Source organism: Hesperophylax consimilis, chromosome 31 (assembly GCF_061612785.1).
Source record: "Hesperophylax consimilis isolate HC1 chromosome 31, BYU_Hcon_1.0, whole genome shotgun sequence".
Taxonomy (NCBI): Eukaryota; Metazoa; Arthropoda; class Insecta; order Trichoptera; family Limnephilidae; genus Hesperophylax; species Hesperophylax consimilis.
Window position 1 is genome coordinate 14,289,839 of NC_142866.1, and position 20,150 is coordinate 14,309,988.

At 35.5% G+C, this 20,150-nt stretch overlaps 1 protein-coding gene across 1 annotated transcript in view; it reads right to left on the minus strand.

Annotated features, from left to right (window-relative positions):
* Positions 1-1,968: 1,968 nt before the first annotated feature.
* LOC149409489 (solute carrier family 7 member 14) overlaps positions 1,969-20,150 on the minus strand; it is a 231,573-nt gene continuing 213,391 nt past the window's right edge. The window contains exons 14-18 of the mRNA XM_089649803.1: positions 15,619-15,790; positions 14,343-14,470; positions 11,286-11,457; positions 8,274-8,402; positions 1,969-7,237 (exon numbers count right to left, since the gene is read on the minus strand). Coding sequence (XP_089505929.1) covers positions 7,090-7,237; positions 8,274-8,402; positions 11,286-11,457; positions 14,343-14,470; positions 15,619-15,790 — 749 coding nt within the window. The 3' untranslated portion in view covers positions 1,969-7,089. The remainder of the gene's footprint in view (positions 7,238-8,273; positions 8,403-11,285; positions 11,458-14,342; positions 14,471-15,618; positions 15,791-20,150) is intronic.

Sequence of the window (20,150 nt, forward strand, 5' to 3'; positions counted from 1 at the left end):
GTAGGTAATACTAGAAATTACCCTGAAAGGGATGGTCCCAATGACTAATTTATTATGATCCAAACAAAATAATCTATCAAAAATGTACCAACACCAACTATTCAAAAATACTTTTTGAGAAAGACAACACCATATCACTTAAAAAAATATTGGGATAGTTAAATTAATATTTTTTCTGTCATTGAGTTGATACTCTTTAACCGTTTCATTCAGTGCTATCGCGCTGCAAGCTTTTTATACACATTAAAAAAAGTTTTTATGCAAAAATGAACAAATATTTGGTATTATTCCTTTTTTTTATTCTCAAGTTTTTACAAAAACATGGACCTTTCTTTAAATTCCTGGATTTAGATGTGCTCCTTCTTATGATGCAAAACTAACTTGTTACTTCTTGAAAATACATATTGTCAAAGAAACCAATCGTTATGACACACGAAATTTGAAATCGAATTCAAGGGTCAAAAAGTGGACACCAACTTCAGTGAATGAAATAAAAACATTCATTGCCGTCATACTGGAAATGGGGATAACAAGATGAGCCACCATTTTTCTTATTGGAAAAGGGAGGCCATCCAAACTCTTATGCGCTCGCTGTAAAAATGGAGACTATGGGGAAGACTGTGCTCAGAACAACGCAATTGTGAAGCGAAATAATTTTATGTTTATTATTATTTTTTGTAGTTGTAAATGTGTAGTTAAAAAAAAAAAAATGATATAAACACAGACATAGGAATTAATAGACGAGAAGATAAAGGCGAGGGGTAAAATCAACTGTTGAAGAACGAAGGGAGTGAAGATGACTGTGATTCGTCAATAAATCAATCTGACAGTAAATAGGCATCTCGCATTATAATATCACCATTTACTTCTTAAAAGTAAAATCTGCTTTGAATGAATAGACATTTTTACATGGGAGCGCAAATTACTCGCCACGTTATGAACAAATTTGCGAAGTCCAAATTCGGCAAAGTAAGGCAGCTTCTATATTCAGAGTCATAGTTAGTTCAGAGTATTTAGTTAAGACACTTTTATAAATGTTCATAATTTACTTCCCAGCAACCAACCAGCTTTGTGTTTCGCGTCCAGACGTTTCTCGATGTGATAGTAACAACTGATTCATATTATACGATGTGAATATGCTTAAAATAAAATAAAATAATGCTTATATATGGAATGTAATACGACAATTGGGTTTATTCTCTTTTTTCGCATCTATTTTTACCAGTTTTCATAGTACAAGTAAACATTTTGCCGTGTTATTTCGTAAAATGAACCGATGATGCCTGGACCATAGTTCGCACAAGAATGATGACGTCACGTTTTCAAATATCACTTGAGGCCGTACGCGAGCCCAGCCGGCTCAATGGAACCGGTATGGGGAGTGGGGATAATACGCTTTTAATCACTTAGGGCAGGTCTACTAATATTCATATGTCTATGGATATAAAGTTTTTTAAAAATTGTCGATGATGTCAAATGTTGTCGAAATAATCCAAAAACTCCAAAAAAAGAATTTTTTTTACTCCACTGTAATTCTATATAACATTAATTCTCTAACATTCATATCTCAAAACTTGTGCATGTGGGTTGATGACTTTTGCCTGAGCGAAGGACATTATTAAATTATATGCAGGGTGCAGTTCCAAACCTCCCCATTCCATTGGCTCGTTTGCCGTCCTGACTTAGCATTCACCACTTCATTTATGAAATGTAACAAAGTAGTCTGCGAAATGTAACAAAGAATGGTATCAATAATAAAACTTGTGTACTTGGTGACTTTTGTGAACTTGGAGACTTTTGCCTGAGCGACGACATTATTAAATTATTTGCTGTCCTGACTTAGCATTCACCACTTCATTTATTAAGTCTGGGAAATGTAACAAAGAATAGTATCAATAATAAAACTCTACAATAAGACCAAATTTTTATTTATTTATTGTAAATGTTAACATTGATTTTCATGTTTCGCAACAACAATTATTAATAATGATTTAGATCTTTACATGCCTTATTTTAAAGATACGGTTTTAACAAGATAAATCTAAACCGCTCCCATATTCAACATACGCACGGGCATGCCCTTTCGTACTGCTATTTGCAATAAGTTAAATCACGATAATATACAACACATCCATTAAAATCAGTTTATTATACTAAATAACATTGAATAACTATTAGAAAGTTGAAATTTGGTTTAACTAGGGATTCTTGTGTTTATTTTTAACAATAGCAAAACACACGATTAAAATTCTTTTCTCCAACCAACATAACGTCTCTTTGTAGGAAAACAACTGCAGATAGGTCCCACACGTATCACGAGAATGCTGTGTCTGTAACAAGTGTGCTGTTTTGGTGGGTCTCGGTGTGGAGCATGTGGACATGTGTCACCATCACGAAGGGTGTGGCTATCTTGTTGCATCCCGTTTGGCTAGTCTATTGTTGTGGCCCTGTGTGGACCATGTCCACACAGTGTTACCATCACGAAGGGTGTGGCTATCTTGTTGCATCCTGTTTGGCTAGTCTATTGTTGTGGCCCTGTGTGGACCATGTCCACACAGTGTTACCATCACGCAGGGTGTGGCTATCTTGTTGCATCCCGTTTGGCTAGTCTATTGTTGTGGCCCTGTGTGAACCATGTCCACACAGTGTTACCATCACGCAGGGTGTGGATATCTTGTTGCATCCTGTTTGGCTAGTCTATTGTTGTGGCCCTGTGTGGACCATGTCCACACAGTGTCATCATCACACAGGATATGAACTATCTTGCCGTTGCATCCTATTTTGCTAGTCTATTGTTGTGGCCCTGTGTGGACCATGTCCACACAGTGTCACCATCACACAGGATGTAAACTATCTTGCCGTTGCCTCCTGTTTGGCTAGTCTATTGTAGTGGCCCTGTGTGGACCAATGTTTAAGTAGATATAACACTACTTAAAATGATATGATGTGATCATAGTGGGAAATATTCTTAATATCATCAATAATTATTATTATTTAAATCTCAATCCGGAATTATAATTAAATCTTAAATATTACCCCGGAAGATATAGGTACATACTTATTTCATACGAGAGTTTTAGGTTGCAAAATTCAATATCTTGAGTAATGCACAATAGAAAGTTCATAAACTGAAGAGAGGAAGACAAAATACAGAAACAGATTGTGGCGAGGCAGTGCAGGAAACATCAAACTATGATAGTGATGTAATAATTGCTGATGTTCATCTTTAATAAAATAAAGAGGTAACCTCGTCTGAGTGCTCCAGACTCTGCGAATAAAGCGCATCCACCCTCGGTCATTAGCACCAACCGTTAAATATTACCTATGTCCAAAAGTCAATGTTATATGAGATTTTAATAACAATTATAAATATTCATTATTTTATTATCTTAATTATCCAAAAAACCCCACTGGCTCTTGTAATAGTGAGCTGGCTTCATTCATTATTCAATATTTTATTCTAATAAAAACACGACATAATATTATTATAATATGTGCATTGCAATTATTGGCAAAACAAGTTGATTACAAATTGCAATTATTGGCAAAACCAGTTTATTACAAATAGTTTTTAACAAACTTGGATGTTAACATTGGATTTATAATACAAATGATAACTACTCAGTTATGTACATCCGTTTTGATTAACTTGATGCTGAAGATCATTTGTACAAAGTTAAAATTGCACTTACGGATTGTGAGCTACTCAGGTATGTACATCAATTTTGATTAACTTTATGATGAAAACCATTTGTACAAAGTTAAAATTTCACTTACGGATTGTGAGCTACTCAGGTATGTACATCCATTTTGATTAACTTGGTGCTGAAGACCATTTGTGCAATGTATAAATTGCACTTACAGATTGTGAGCTACTCAGGTATGTACATCCATTTTGATTAACTTGGTGCTGAAGACCATTTGTGCAATGTATAAATTGCACTTACAGATTGTGAGCTACTCAGGTATGTACATCCATTTTGATTAACTTGGTGCTGAAGACCATTTGTGCAATGTATAAATTGCACTTACAGATTGTGAGCTACTCAGGTATGTACATCCATTTTGATTAACTTGGTGCTGAAGACCATTTGTGCAATGTATAAATTGCACTTACAGATTGTGAGCTACTCAGGTATGTACATCCATTTTGATTAACTTGGTGCTGAAGACCATTTGTGCAATGTATAAATTGCACTTACAGATTGTGAGCTACTCAGGTATGTACATCCATTTTGATTAACTTGGTGCTGAAGACCATTTGTGCAATGTATAAATTGCACTTACAGATTGTGAGCTACTCAGGTATGTACATCCATTTTGATTAACTTGGTGCTGAAGACCATTTGTGCAATGTATAAATTGCACTTACAGATTGTGAGCTACTCAGGTATGTACATCCATTTTGATTAACTTGGTGCTGAAGACCATTTGTGCAATGTATAAATTGCACTTACAGATTGTGAGCTACTCAGGTATGTACATCCATTTTGATTAACTTGGTGCTGAAGACCATTAGTGCAATGTATAAATTGCACTTACGGATTGTGAGCTACTTAGGTAGAGTTTGTCAAGTTTTTGGATGGTTGTTTCTCAGAAACCGAATTTGGTAGGAGGCGGGGTCAACTGAAAAAGATGAAATCGCATTTTTTAGTTTGCCTAGCTCTACATGATTTGTTAAGTAGTATATTTTAGCCGATTAGTAATGATTCAACATGCTTTTATCAGCAAAAGTAAGTATTGGAACAATAGAAACGCAGACATTAAATTTGTTAAAAACGCTTTCAAACCTATGTTCGAAACTTTTGTAGGAATACAATTTATATACATATATATATATCTATACCTACTAAAAATCTGTGATTAAAATGTGAATTCGTCCTATGGTTTGCACGACTTTCCGTCTGCAAACTGCAGCACATCTTTGGTTAAAAGAGTATTTATATTTAATACTTTTTGTAGGTAATTAAAAATGTAATAATATTGTTAACATGAAATCTGACATGCCTCGAGCGGTTTCTTATGTATTAACATTATAAGATGTGATTAAAATCTATTTTATTTTCTAGTAAGTAGTAACCAATTGATATTATAAACAAAGTCAATAATTATGTAACGCACCTAAGGGTTATTAAGGGCACCGCAAACAGTGAAATGAAAAAGCACAAACATTAAGTAAATAAGTAATGAGTGTTACCCACCGAATTACAGCCCGAACCCGGTGCAGCAGAAAACAATACAAACCGCTACATTACCTTAGGATAAATGTTTAGCACACAATACTCAGTCCTCGCTTCAATTCACAGCTTTCTAATCAATTTATTGCTTGAAAACGAGATGAAAATATTGCTGCGATGGATTTGTAAAAAGTTTATCAAAAAATCTTATGTTTCCAATTTTCAAATGACAACATCTTCAGGTAGTCAGATGAACGTATTACCTACCGGGACCAAGTCGCAATATCTATTAGTTAATTTATTTAGAAAAGCAGCAGCTTATCACTTTACTTATCGCAGCCACAAGGTCCATAAGTACCTCTACTTATTTTTTCATATACTTTCCAAAATATGTAATAGCTTGGGTTGCAGAAGTTCTCCAAATAACTAGTAGTCCCGTGGTAGCGGTGAAGATTTCCTTTAGGGCCTCAAACTTTACATTTTCATGTAGGTAGTTAGTACATACAAGTATGCCTTTTAGCTTTTTAATCATTTTTTTCGATGCCATCTCAATCAATAATATATATATATATATATATATAATACATTATCATTAATTACATTTCAAATTAAAATAATACATGTACCTGTATGACTGTTAATATATAAATAATAAATATGCTTTTACCATTCGATTTGTTCCCTCAATCTCTTAACATGTATTTTAAAAAGGTTTATGTCACTTTTATTACAAAAATAAAATAATTTGAATTTAAATAATTATGACTTATAATGAAAATATATTCTTGCACAACAGTCGATTTGTGACTAATTTATTTTTGTGAGTAGCAATAGCGCATACCCACTCCGTGAAGCCTAAACCTCGTACCTACTATACTCCTCCGCAGGAGGGATATAGTTGCAAAATGTGCATACCCACTTCGTGATACGTACACCTCGTACCCATTATATTCCTTCTGTAATAGCGCACACGTTACGGAGTGGATATGCGCTATTGCAGGTGAAATATAGTGACGCGTAAACCTCGTATCTACCATACTCCTCCTACAATAGCGCATACGTCACGGATTGAATATGCGCTATTGCTACTATATTCCTCCTGCAATAGTGCGTATGTTGGTGTGCTATTTTGTAAACCTCGTACCTACTATACTCCTCCTGCAAGCTAGAAATACAAAGTCATTGAAGCGCAGTACGGCAAGCAGCAGGAGGTGTGGGGTAGTTATCGAGAGACAACTTGGATGTTGCGCTATTTTGTAAACCTCGTTTCTACTATACTCCTCCTGCAAGCTAGAAATACAAAGTCATTGAAGCGCAGTACGGCAAGCAGCAGGAGGTGTGGGGTAGTTATCGAGAGACAACTTGGATGTTGCGCTATTTTGTAAACCTCGTTTCTACTATACTCCTCCTGCAAGCTAGAAATACAAAGTCATTGAAGCGCAGTACGGCAGGCGGCAGGAGGTGTGGGGTAGTTATCGAAATAGAAGATGGATGTTGTGCTATTTTGTAAGCCTCGTTTCTACTATACTCCTCCTGCAAGCTAGAAATACAAAGTCATTGAAGCGCAGTACGGCAGGCAGCAGAAGGTGTTGGGTAGTTATCGAGAGACAACTTGGATGTTGCGCTATTTTGTAAATTATTTTAAGGGTTTAACTTTCTTCTTTAATTATTGATAGACATATTTGCATTCAATAATCATTGTGGTTCAAACTGTAGTAAACGAAATAATTTATCACACTTTTTTTTCAAAACATTATTAAAAAATTTCAGCAAATGTGTCAGCCGAGGTAAACGACTATCTGCACGGTATTGGCCTTTTATGATTATGTTGTATAATGTTATGGTTACAATTGTAAATCTATCTAAGATACGTGAATGTTGTTGAGAGGGTGGCGAGGTGGGGTCGGGGCGCTCAGTCGTCCCACGAGGGAAAGGCGGCGGCGTCGCTCTGCCACAGCACAGAGGGCGCAGCGGGCGGGGGCGGCTTCTCCGGCTTGCCCGCCGCGCCCGGCTTGCTCTCCACCAGCGTAGACTTTGTGTTGTTGGTCTTCACGTCGAACCTGCAAACAACATACTGCTTTAGAGTCACGATGTGATTAATACAGTAAAGCTCTCGACTAGCAAGCGGGAGGTCGCGGGTTCAAATCCCGGCGTGCACAAATCAATTTTATTTGATTAATTTGTGTTACTTCAGAAATTACTCATTTAAAATAATAAGGTATATTTTCAGCACGTTCCAGAGTGGAAGATACTCTCAGTATCGCCCTGGTGTAAGACCACCATTCAGAATTTAAACGTTGTTTGAAATGGTTTTGTCCGTGTTTGGTGACCAGATTTGAATAGCCAGGTACTTTCTCACCTTCCTCTTCCCCTTATCCTTACCCTCCCCACTACATTCAGCCCCACAAAATACCCAAAGTGGGGATGCCATAGTCTCACTGGCTCTAAACGGTTAGGAGCAGTTGAGACTCTTGTGCAGTTTCACATAATTTTTTTATTTAAATGGATTGAATTACTACATAGTAGTTTACATTCTCACTTGAATATATTGATTACTTTGAGTATTGATTATTGAGTATTCAATAACTGCTTGGTTCATCAAGATTATAATATAGTTTTCTTCATGTAGATAATTACAAATAAGTCTTACTGGACACACATCTTATTTCTTTGAGTCTATACATTATTCTGCGCAATCAATGAAAATGGAATGAGCTGCCGACCTACGATCGGCTATCTTGGGGTTCCATCGGAACCGCTCAACCGCACAATCACTGCCATCTCTGACTAATTATCAAAAATTGTTATATCAGCACATTACAATCTATCACGCTAGTTAAATAATGCAAGACTACAAAAGAGTAAATAAACATTATAACATCTTAATAAAGGTAATAATTTTTTTTATTCTGATTGTTATTTCGGATTTGATATTTTTCAGTATAGGCTGCTTGTCGATGCTTTTAGATTGCTAAATGATATGAACGGCCTCGTGGGTTTCGTGGGTAAACTATGCTGTTGTTGGCGGCGGAGTTCTATTCAAGAATAGAGATATTAAGAATAGCCCCTCGGGGTGCTGGCGAGGGTATGGCCCACCTCTGTTCCACGGTAGAATAGGCGGGGGCGGGCTGCGGGGCGTAACGTTCACCCCAGGCCCCCGACGAGCCCCAGGCGCGGCTCTCGTACTGGTCGGTCTTATCCCAACTGGAGTTAGCGTCAGTGTATCTAAAACAAACATTACACACCACATTATCATGTTTTACTTTTATGTACATTTTTATAAATACCATAGGGTTTATTTTGATCTATGTGATTTAAGCCGGCTACCACTTGCAGGCACTTCGTTAAAGAAACTTTTATTTTAATTTTAACCAGTTCAAAACAGTGAATTTTTATCCCAAACACATTGGTACCGATTCTCCTAGGTCGGTGTTGAGAAATGATCATAATAATAATAAGGAACTCCAGTCCATTATATATTTGGGGATGTGCTAAGGAGACGAATGAAAGAAAGATGTTGTGAGGTCCTAGCAGATTTATTGAGGTAGTCCAAAGTCCGGAGTCCAAACAGAATAGCCAGAGTAGTAACAGTTGTTGCTTACGATGAATGATGATATTGTCACGGTAGTTGATGTGCATCACAATGGGATGCATGTAGGTCACATCACGGTAGGATGTGAATCCGTGGGTTTTCTAGATAGGTACTTGCAGGTAGGTTAATCGTAGGTTCCATATCCAATTTTTTGTTTTGTTTATTTTTTTAAATTTTTTATTCCAGATCTCGGGGAGGGTGGTGCAATCCCACGAGCTCCATATTATACATAGAATATATAAAGCAAATACAAAAAATATTGTAAATAATGCATACACAATAAAAGAAAACAAAAGACAATAATAATAATAATAGTACAAAAAATATAATGAGACTAAAGTTTTTTAAAAAGAAAAAATATTTAAAAAAAATATATGTGAATATATTTTTTTTCTGTGACATCAGGATTTGGCTCCATCGCTTGTAAATAGGTCCCTGCCAGAAGTGCAGTGCTGCCATCACAATACTGTTTTCGCTCGTGGCTAGTCGCGTTCGAAAGCTGGTGATCCGATTTTTCATTAGTGCTTGGAATCCGGCAGCACGCCCTTCTACAAACATCTCAGTGGCACTACAGTACCAGGACAGCCCAAAAAGTATTCGGTAGGAATTGTTGTACTGTACTTCCATTCTTTTTAGAGATGCTTTGTTGAAGTTGGTCCACAGCTCCGATGTATATAGGCTCGTGTAGTATGTGTTAAAAAGTTGCCTTTTTGCTTTTGAGCTACACTTGTTAAATCGTCGAGAAATCATATTTGCTCTGATGCACAGTGATCTTCTCTGTCGCTCAATATCCATATCATCATTGAGCTCCGCTGTTACGATGTGTCCTAAGTATTTGACCTCCGGTTTTTCAGATATTTTTGTGCCGTTTAGGCTGACGGGTAGTACTTTTGTAGGGCCTACGCCCGTTTTCAATACTAGTAACACAGATTTAGTTGGGTTGTAGACCATGTTATGTTCAGCGGTATATTTTTCGCATACCTTTAACAGCTTTCTCAATGCTTTAATGCTTGGAGACAAAACAACCATGTCATCTGCGTACGCAATGTCATCATTGATAGATTTTCTGCAGTAGATTTTGTATACAAATTCATTATTATGTATCCATATCCAATGTCATCATTGATAGATTTTCTGCACTGGATTTTGTATCCAAATTCATTTTTTTATTTTTTATTTTTATTAGGTACAATATTTTTACAATTCAAGTTTTCCAGTAATGTAGGCCTCACTGGGTGGCTTGCCTGTGCTGAGGCCTTCATTTTATAATATGAAATAAAAAATACATAATACATTTAATGAGAAAAATTATACATTTAAAATAAAAAATACATAATAATATATTTAAAATTAAAAAAAAATATTATGTATCCATATCCAATGTCATCATTGATAGATTTTCTGCACTATATTTTGTATCCAAATTCATTGATTATGTATCCATATCCAATGTCATCATTGACAGATAGAAAAGTATTTTTTTTTTACTAAAAAAACGACTTGGATATAATTTTTATTATAATATTTATTCAAAAAAGCGGTTGCTTTTTTAAATTTAACCGCTTTTATTTGAAGAGCACAATGTCAGCATCTCGTCAACATTCTTTTTGGTGCGACCAATTCCGCAATCGATTCAATTTTTTCATGTTCTGAATCCGCGTTTTTGTGGTTATGATTTCAAATGTCAGATAAAAAATGAACTTTTTCGTTGGTGAATATGTTTTCTATTATATATTCATTGTAAACCAAGTAATAAAATTACGCACCTATTAAGAAACTTTAAATGACCAAAAACATAATTTAATCACGGAGCTCCAACTGTCGCTTTAACGGTCAACGGAATAATTCCGCCAATTTCTAATCATGCACTTTGACAGTTTTTAGGTTTTTTTTTCCTTTGACTCGAGTATAAATATTCCAAATGCAAACAAGGAACATCATTTCGTTATCTTTCAGACATAAAATAATCACAAATGTTCGCATGAGAGGAAGAGAGATATCTAACTTTTAATAATGTACGGTCGCTCTGGTACACTACTGGCTACCTGCATTCATAACGGCATATGATGTTTGGGACCAAATTCGGTCTCCTAATAATAAACGGGTTAAGAAACTTTAACACCAATAATAATATTTAAAATTCATTATCATATTTTCATTGGTTAGTTGTCGGTTTACCAGTGAATACATCCTATTTCCGTCACTTTTCGAGCACTTATGCGTGCCAATTTACACGTATTAAGTACTCGGCGCTCGCGTACGTGTAAATTGTACGTGTGTGAGCTCTAATAGCGTTACCGATTTTAACCTTTAAGCTATGAAATCTGAATAGATGACCAATTCTAGATTCTGACACTGGATTAGAACTTCGAATATATTAATTAATTTTCACGCGGTTCCGCAAATTCTCGCCCGACAGTTGGGGGCATTTTTATTTTTTCCTACTCCGACATTGAACTAGTTCAATAGTAAAAAAATAAATATTTGACAACCATCGATGAGTGGTCAGTGCTCACCCTCCGTAGGCCCCCATGTTGAAGTTGCCGTCGCCCTCGAAGATGGTCTTATTGGGGTCGGGCTCGCTGCGCCGCTTGCGGTCGGGCACCGGCAGCGCCACGTCCTCGTCCTGCGCGCCCTCGCCTTCCAGCGACGAGTTCTTGATCCCGTAGTAGAAGTACATAATGAACCCTGCACACACGCACACACACTATTACTTCATATCTTTAAACAGCAAGGCGTGCAGGCACGTCCAACCGTCAGGCATCAAGGCGGGTACAAATGTCAAGTGTGAAGGCATGCAAATGCCATTTTTACGAGATTTGGTAATGTATGTATTTTTGTCATTAAAAAGCAGACGAATCGATGGAATGGAATGTAATCGATAACTCATAATAGCCTTACTAATACAAAAAATCACTTCACAACCGTAAAACTGTGTTTTTACACATTGTACAATTTCTATTTCGAATTATTACTTAAATGTCTTTAACTGGCTGCGATCTTACAACATAGCCTTTTGGCAGACTTATAGATGCCCATGATGCCTCAATGACACGTTTTTCACGGGATAACAATTTTCGACAGCTCCCGTTTCGAGATTCTCAAGTAGTGGTATATCAGGTTTATATATGAATCCCCGGTTGTGAGAAATCGTAATGTGACAGCAAGACGCATTTCTGGTAAAATGGCGTCACTTCGCGAATTTGTTTTTTTTTATATCCGGTCGAGTAAATAAAACTAATTCTTCGAAATCAGTTTCCGAGGCACGAAATAAATTATCTAAACCAAATCTGTCTTTTATTTTCAATTTATTATAAAAAATGTAAAAGCCCGGCTGGCCGTAAAATCAAATAAAATGATAATGTCTCAGTGAAGGCATAAGAGTCATATAAATGTCGAGGTTGAACCAGACATCTGTGTTTCCTCCCTGGTGCAATAATTTCTGTAATCGCTAGAAATAGCAAGAACTTTCTGGTCTTGACAGTTGACAGCGAAAATGAGAGCACACACGTCTGCCTCATCAGAAATCTACAAAATAATGACAAAATGTCTGCGCCCACCGCGTCACCATGCTTCATGATATGTGGACGATAACAAAATGTTTGAGGTAATGTTTGTAGAAACGGTCTCAGGAGACGCGGCTTTATAATTTCTATTCTAATGACCAATTCACATATTCACTATTATTTGTGCTATTTTTCGTCAGTTTTAATTCATTAATAATGTCACCTTGTGAACATAATTTCATGCTCCCGGAAAAGAGGTTATTTCACACATATTATTTTTAATTGACTTTCACCGCGTGAATTTAATAAAACTTCCATGTATATAAGCAATGTATCTTTCGATGAACTGTTTTATGTCAGTTTCTATATTAGTAAGGTTTTCACATTCGCATTCATTTATCAATTAAATGAAAAAACCGTAAGAGTTTTGAATCGTTCTTTTATTTACAATCGTTTTTTTAATACCTTCTTATTAAGGAATTTACCCCCCACACAGCATCTCCAAAGATGTCATAGGCCCTGAGGAAAGTTTTTCGTCAAGGCCACCTCGTGGAGCTAATATAAAAAAGCGGTTACGAATAAACTGCCAATATTTGAATTCTTCTTTCCACCAATAATGAATTTTATGAGCATATACAACAGGGAGTCTCGTAGGCGTGTTTGTGTCAATTTGATTTTACTTCAGGTGATATTATTATTTTTATACTTTAAGGGCCGTCTGTTTCAACACAATGCTAAATCGTGAGCTATGTTAAAAATTTAACTGTCAGTTAAAGTAACAAGGATGTTAAATCGGACCGCGCGCTGTTTCAAGTGCCTTTATGCAAAAGTAACAGTTACTAGTGTGGCCAGTCTAAAAAGCAGAATATTCCTCGAAATTACGTGGAAAAACGCACGGCATTATTTTTTGGTACGGCCACACCGAAGATTAAATATGATCTCTGGTTAAGTGACTGTCAAAATACTCAAAATACAGAAGCAAGAAGTTTGTTGTGCGTCATTATAACCTCTTCTGACTTCTTGTTTGTTATTGTGTTCGAATTTTTTATTTCAGAATTTAATTTTTACATACATGATGAAGATCGATTTATAGTTTTAGGAATAATTTCTTGAGTATTGGAGGGGCTAGTTTCCTTTGATTAATAATTCCAACCAAACTTTGTAAAAAAAGTTATATATTTATTACATAGTTTCTTTTCAATTATAATATGTATATTGAAACATTATATACAGGGTTTAATATAATAATAAGTTTTATACCAAAGTTTATGAAAAAAGATATACTTTTATTACATTGTTTTGTTCCTAGAAAAATATTTCTGTGGGTATTTAAAAATAAATGACGACCTGTTATAATATATACGATATTACACGGAAAAATATAATTTACTTTCCAGTAGTCGTAATATCTCCCTCAATTTGATCCGTCACAAATTTTGCAAGCTCTTTCGACTTGCGATACCTTGCCAAAAATTCGGAATCATCCCAAATGACCATATTATTAACACGGGGTCGAAATGTTTTTGGCTTTCGCTGTAAAACATATTGCATGACGAATTCATCTTCACTACTGTCATCTTCGATAATATTAATCATGATTAATAATCGTTTCGTAACAACACTCAACAGAAGAACCTTACGTATAGAACTGTCAAATATGTCAAAATGGCGGAGTAACTCGAGAATCGCGAATAACTCGCGAGTAACTCTCGGATTTCGGGAAGTTAAAACAAAAGTTAAAAGTGACGTAAAACCAGTAGTTAAATTGATTGAAAAACGCATTTTGGTGAAATTTAACTTTAGCATTTACTTTTATTCTTACTTTTACTATAGCTAGCGTTGAAACAGACGGCCCTAAGCCAAGTCAAGATGACCCGCAAACTGATTCAGCAACTGAAGCGATATACAACAAGAAGTCTCGTGGGCGTGTCTGTGTCAATTTGATTTTACTTCAGGTGATATTCTTATTTATCTTTCTTGAAGAAAAAATCAATTTCATTGACCTTTCTCTGGCCTAGCAGACTAAAGGTATTTTTAAGCAAACAGTCCCTGTCTATTTTTGCTTACCGAGTGTCATCCAAACGGTGAAGCGCACGAGTGTAAGGATCGACAACTTGAAGATGAGGTAGATGTTAACGGCTACAGCAATGGCAGGAACGAAGGGTAGGCCTGGGGTCATGTACAGCACAGAGCTCCTGCAAGCACGACGAAGGTACAGGAAACACATATGGACACAGAGTAATTATTTGAAGATGCTGCCATGACCGGCACAGACCGAATGTCAATCAGCGGAACATACCTATTCATCCAAGGGATACTAAATTCACAGTGATCAAGCTTAATAGAGACTTGTTTATGTCAATAATAATCACTAAAAAGGCTAAAAAAGTTCCGTTGTTAACTGTCTATTCATGGGGAAGAGCACAGTGAAATCGATAAATTTACAATGTCGGTCGGGTCGATGAGACGGATGGATCGTTTATGTGATTGATTTCAATTGAGCTTAGTAAGTTCACCTCCATTCATTATTTAGCCAGTTATTTAACGCAACGAACGACATTATCCAAAAAGTCGTGCATATTGACAGCTTATCCTACATCTTGGAGGCCTCACTAGAAGCAGCGGCTCTTGTCTACTGACTGTCAGAATCATATTTTGATCGTGCTCGCCAACATCGCTTACTGACCGTAGATGACGGATTTCGTCAATATCGTATTAACGACATTACCTTAGGGCTTCATGGATCGGTACAAAATCATCGCTAATTCCGTCTATCGATCTGGTTAGCGAAACGCTTCTAGTACCTAACTCCGACTTTAATAATTTCGGTAAACTTGTCGAATTCCGCTGCAGGCTTTGAATATTTCAAAAACCAACCACGTTGAAATCGTGCGGTGCAAGGTATCTTGACTATCACGACCACATGCTTTGGAAGAGGTGGTGAAGTTCACTATCGCTGCCACACCGCAGCTGATGACGTTGTCTCCGTTAGCCTACAGATTACCGGTTCGGTCCAGGAACCTACAGAAACCAAAGCATTGCCGACATTTCAGATAGATTCGTTTTAAAAGGGCGCGCAGGTAAGATGCTTACATTTATTATTTGTATTCAATATAATTTAACATTATCAAAATCCAACCATTGAAACGTGAAACCAATGCAAAACAGTGTCCATGTTTCTGTGGACAAAATTTCAGCTCTACCGAAACTGAAGGTTTGGACTCCTTGTAAAGGAAGCAAGTGGCGACTATTACGTTAAACTAATATAAATAAGTGTTCTGGCTAAACTTGCGTAACAAACTGGAACTGTAATGACCAACCAATAACTGGGACGGAAGTGTACCTGTTTTGCGGCTTACGGGATATAGCCAGGAGCACGCCGAGCATCCCGAGGAACAGCAGCGCCATGAGGGCAGCGGTGGCGGGCGAGCGGCCCGGAGAGCCGCACACGGCCGTCACGTCGAAGCAGATTATCAGGCAGTAAAGGGCGCCCACCATGCGCATCACGTACATCCCTGTACAAACAAATAATGCACACTATTAATATATGTACCCGAATCAGGGTCATGGTGGTAATAGCAATCATGACGATGAAGGGGCCTCTTTGAAAGCCAAGAGTTAAAGAAGAGCAAATTATTGTAAGCGTAACACCTACGTACCAAAATGTCTATGAAGTCTTATATCAGTCAAAACAATAAACTGTGAAGATATAATTTCACTTAATAATGAAAAGACATTTGTAATTCCATTTGCAATCCATACAAATGATACTCCTAAAAATTTAAACATTGTCATACATAATAATACTAAAATTCACAGCCAAAACTATTGCAAATCAAACTGTACAGTACTAAAAACAACAAATAAAATTAAATATCTAGGAGTAATTATTGATAAAAATCTGAAATGGAAGGAACAAATATGTCAAGTAGTAAACAAAATTAGAAAATTAATATATATATTTTTAAGAATTAGAAACTTTCTGTCGATAAAAAATCTATATTTAATTTACTATGCCTTAGTTCAATCCACTTTACAATACGCTATTATTAGTTGGGGATCCGCGTATAAATGTAACCTTCTTCCAATTGAAATTATACAAATAAAAATTATTAAAATTATATTAAAAAAATCCTTTGACTACCCAACAGAACGCCTGTTTGAAGAATTTCAAGTACCTACATTTAAAGACCTATATATTAAAAACTCATTAATCCAAATTATAAAAGAAAAAGATAAATATCAATTTTTAAATGAAAGCAGAACGCGACTTAGACATGTTTTTCTATGCCCAAAACTAAATACGTCTTTTGCACAACATCATTATACTTACCAGGGAAGAACTTTTTTCAATCGTCTACCAGAAGAAATCAGAAGCATTAATGATAAAACCCGAATACTGCTCTCTGTCAAAAGACACTTTAAAAATATTCTGAAAAAAACTACTGTCATTTAATTAATCTCACAAATATCCTTAGTTTTCCATAACTTCCTTTCTTTTTTAAATTTAATAAATTAATATATTATCCATCACTACTATCAACAAAAATAGTACAGCAAACATACATTTATGTAAAAAGAATTATTTAAGTACTAACTAACAACAAAATTTATGTACACTCCCCTTCCATACACAAGCAAATGCTTTCAATGGAAGAGTAGTAAAAAAATACAAGATGTAAAATGAATTATGTACCATGTAAACTTATTATTAAAAATAAAAAAAATAATTACAAAAAAAAAAAAAATATAGGAAGGGACTGTGAAATCCTCAAAAGGGGTGTTTTGAGACAGATTGAATTAGTGTAGTGAATTTTTTGCTCATTTAAAGGTAAAAAAAATAAAATATTCGATTTTTACAGTTAATAAATTAATCATTAATAAAATAAATGTATAAATAAATGGTGTTTTCAAACCAGTTTTAATACCAACATTCTTAAAACTATTAATTTAAACTTACGTCTCGCCCTAACTAGTGTTTCCTTTTAAATAGTATTTGGGGATCAATGGTGAAGGCACGAAATAAAAGGCGGTGTCATGAAGGTCACTGTGTTTATTGAGTCAGTTGCCGTGATGAGGAGATGATGCAGGGCAGATGTAGAATATTCCGGTTGCTGCGATGATGTGCTGGTCAGGCGCGGGCAGTGAGTCGACGCCGGGCGCTGGTGACCGGGACTCGATGACTGTCAGGCACTGGCGATCTGGGGAATCAATACTCCAGTGCTGACGGAAGGCCGAAGGTGCGGCGGACCTTGTAGGCGGTTGAACGGGAGCGGCGTAGACCAGTGAGGATGCTGCGTGTCCTCGTGGTGGTCATGGTGGCGTGGAAGAAGCGCTGGTCAGAGACACTGGAACCAGGGCGCTTGTAATCCGAGTAGCGCTTGCCAGCGGTAGGTCGAGCGGTTTATTATTAATTATACAATGGATTCTTATCGACGCCACAAGTATATTGCCAATTTTGCTCAAAGCAAATAAATTGAAATTATATCAATTGATGATATGTCATTTGAGGATTAATTCAAAGAAAATAAAAAATAATAACACTTTAAAAAAAATCATTAACATTAATTAAATTATTACTATACATAAATTATCTACTTTTAATAACATTTTTGTAATAAAATCAGTAATACAACCCAAGGATGTGACATCCATAGTGCGGGTGGGAGGAAGGCACGAAAAGCCGAGAGATGTTATTATCTCCCTTAGCTCCAAGCTTTTGCGGGATCTGTTCCTTGCAAAACTCAAAGAATTCATAAAAAAAAGGTCGGATAAATACGTCACCCTTAGGAGTACCAAATACAAACATGGACCCAAGTACACCCATATCAGATATCAGACCACATACAGACTACATATCAGACCACCCGAATCGTCGAAAAGAATTGATTAAAAAAAAGGTTGGATAAAAATGTCATCTTCAAGTACCACATACAAAGATGGATCCAATTACACGGATCTAAATATCAGACCATCTGACTCCTGTTACAAACAAAACAACAGGCGAAAATAAAATAACTGTTAATTCACATGGAAAAAAGAGGGTCAAGTATTTGTTCGCAAGACTGAGGATTCTAAAATCCACAATCAATTTTAAAGTGAAAGTGACATTATTAAAATTTGACTTATGGTCAACTCCATAAATGAACACCTCTAGTCATCTTTACTATTATTATTATTTAAATTAGTTTTTGTCCTCTAATTTTTAAGTTTTTATTCTAGATAAAAGAAAATTACATTTTCACTTATTTAACTAGAAATAACTAATACATTACATAACAATATTATTCACTTTCAGTGTTTTGTTGATTAAGCTTAAAAGTGAACTTTTTTTTTAAATGTACCCATACTTTTTTCATTTTCAATTTTGTCAGGAAAGGAATTATATATGTTGCCCCCTCGTAACCAATGGATTGCTTGCCATAATGAGTATGTATGGTTTTTTAAAGTATGTTATTGTATTGCCGTGTAAAGTGTGTGTGTACTTGGGACGTTTTAATGAGTTCTGTATTTGTATGTATAGGTTTATTATTTATTTTGTATATAAGGAGACATGTAGTATATTCATATTATTTTCTTAATGTTAACAGTTTTGTTTCCATATATATTTTTTGTGGATGTTCTAGGTTTGAAGTGAACTAGCTTTTTGATTACTTTGTTTTGTGTTACTTGTAGTTCATTTATATATGTTTCATATGCATTTTCCCAGATTTCAATCAAGTAGTTTAAATGTGAATGTACGAGTCTATAATGTAGACCTCTTTTAATTTATTTGGTTACCGGCTAAATACGGTGATTTTATCTTTAATATCTTGAATATGCTGTTTAAATGTTAAGTTTTTATCAATTACAGTAAATGTAATTTTTAAAATGGTTTGTAATGTGACTCCTATATATTGAATACTCTTTTTCTCTCTCCCTTTTTTATTTTTCTTTATTGCATTTTTCTTTCCTTCTTGCAATGCATTTACTATGGGTATATCATTTATGTGAAGCAAATGAGCGTGTTATTATTTCATTTTATTTTATTTTTTTACACATACACAGTCTATTATACTGTTTGTAATGTTTTAAACGCAATTGATAAAGTATTTTTCTCACTTATTTTTATTTTTAAGCACAACTTCACTTTATACATTTGATAGGTTTTTATGGGGTACTCCATCTTAATAAGAATTCTCACACTAAAGATTGTTCAATTATTTTTATAAATGTATGTAATACTTTATATCTAGATTATTTTATGTATACATGTAATGATACTGCTACGCGGCTCAGAACAGATATTGTCTAGTGAGTCGGGTAGCGCTATGTAATGATACTGCTACCCGGCTCAGAACAGTGAGTCAGGTAGCGCACATGATTTGTAAATAACCCATTGATGTTAATAAACGACCGGGTTACCGGCAATATAAACAAATCACAGCCCAAGATGTTTCTCCTGTATCAGGATTTGCAGGTTTTTATATTAAATTTTTAAGGGTACATGAGGAGGAATGATTTCACGGGTTGAGCTTAAAATCATGTATCCTGTTTTTTAACATTCATAGTAAGGATATTTAATTGGAGTCAACTGTTATTTTTTTCTAGCAATACAAAATTGCAGTATTAAAAAATATCACCGTTCAAATCTAATTGTAAGATATCATTTATATATATTTGGAACAGTAGTGGTGCTAGTATGGATCCCTGCGGAACTCTATAGTTTATTGGAAGGTGATTGCTATTTTGATTATTGACGCTGACGAATTGCTGTCTGTCGCTAAGATATGATTTGAATAGATGAGCAGGACCAACTATTCCAATTTTCTAGAGTTTCTTCAGAAGTATGTCATGGCTTACTTCGAAGGCTTTTTGAAGGTCAACTAGTATAGA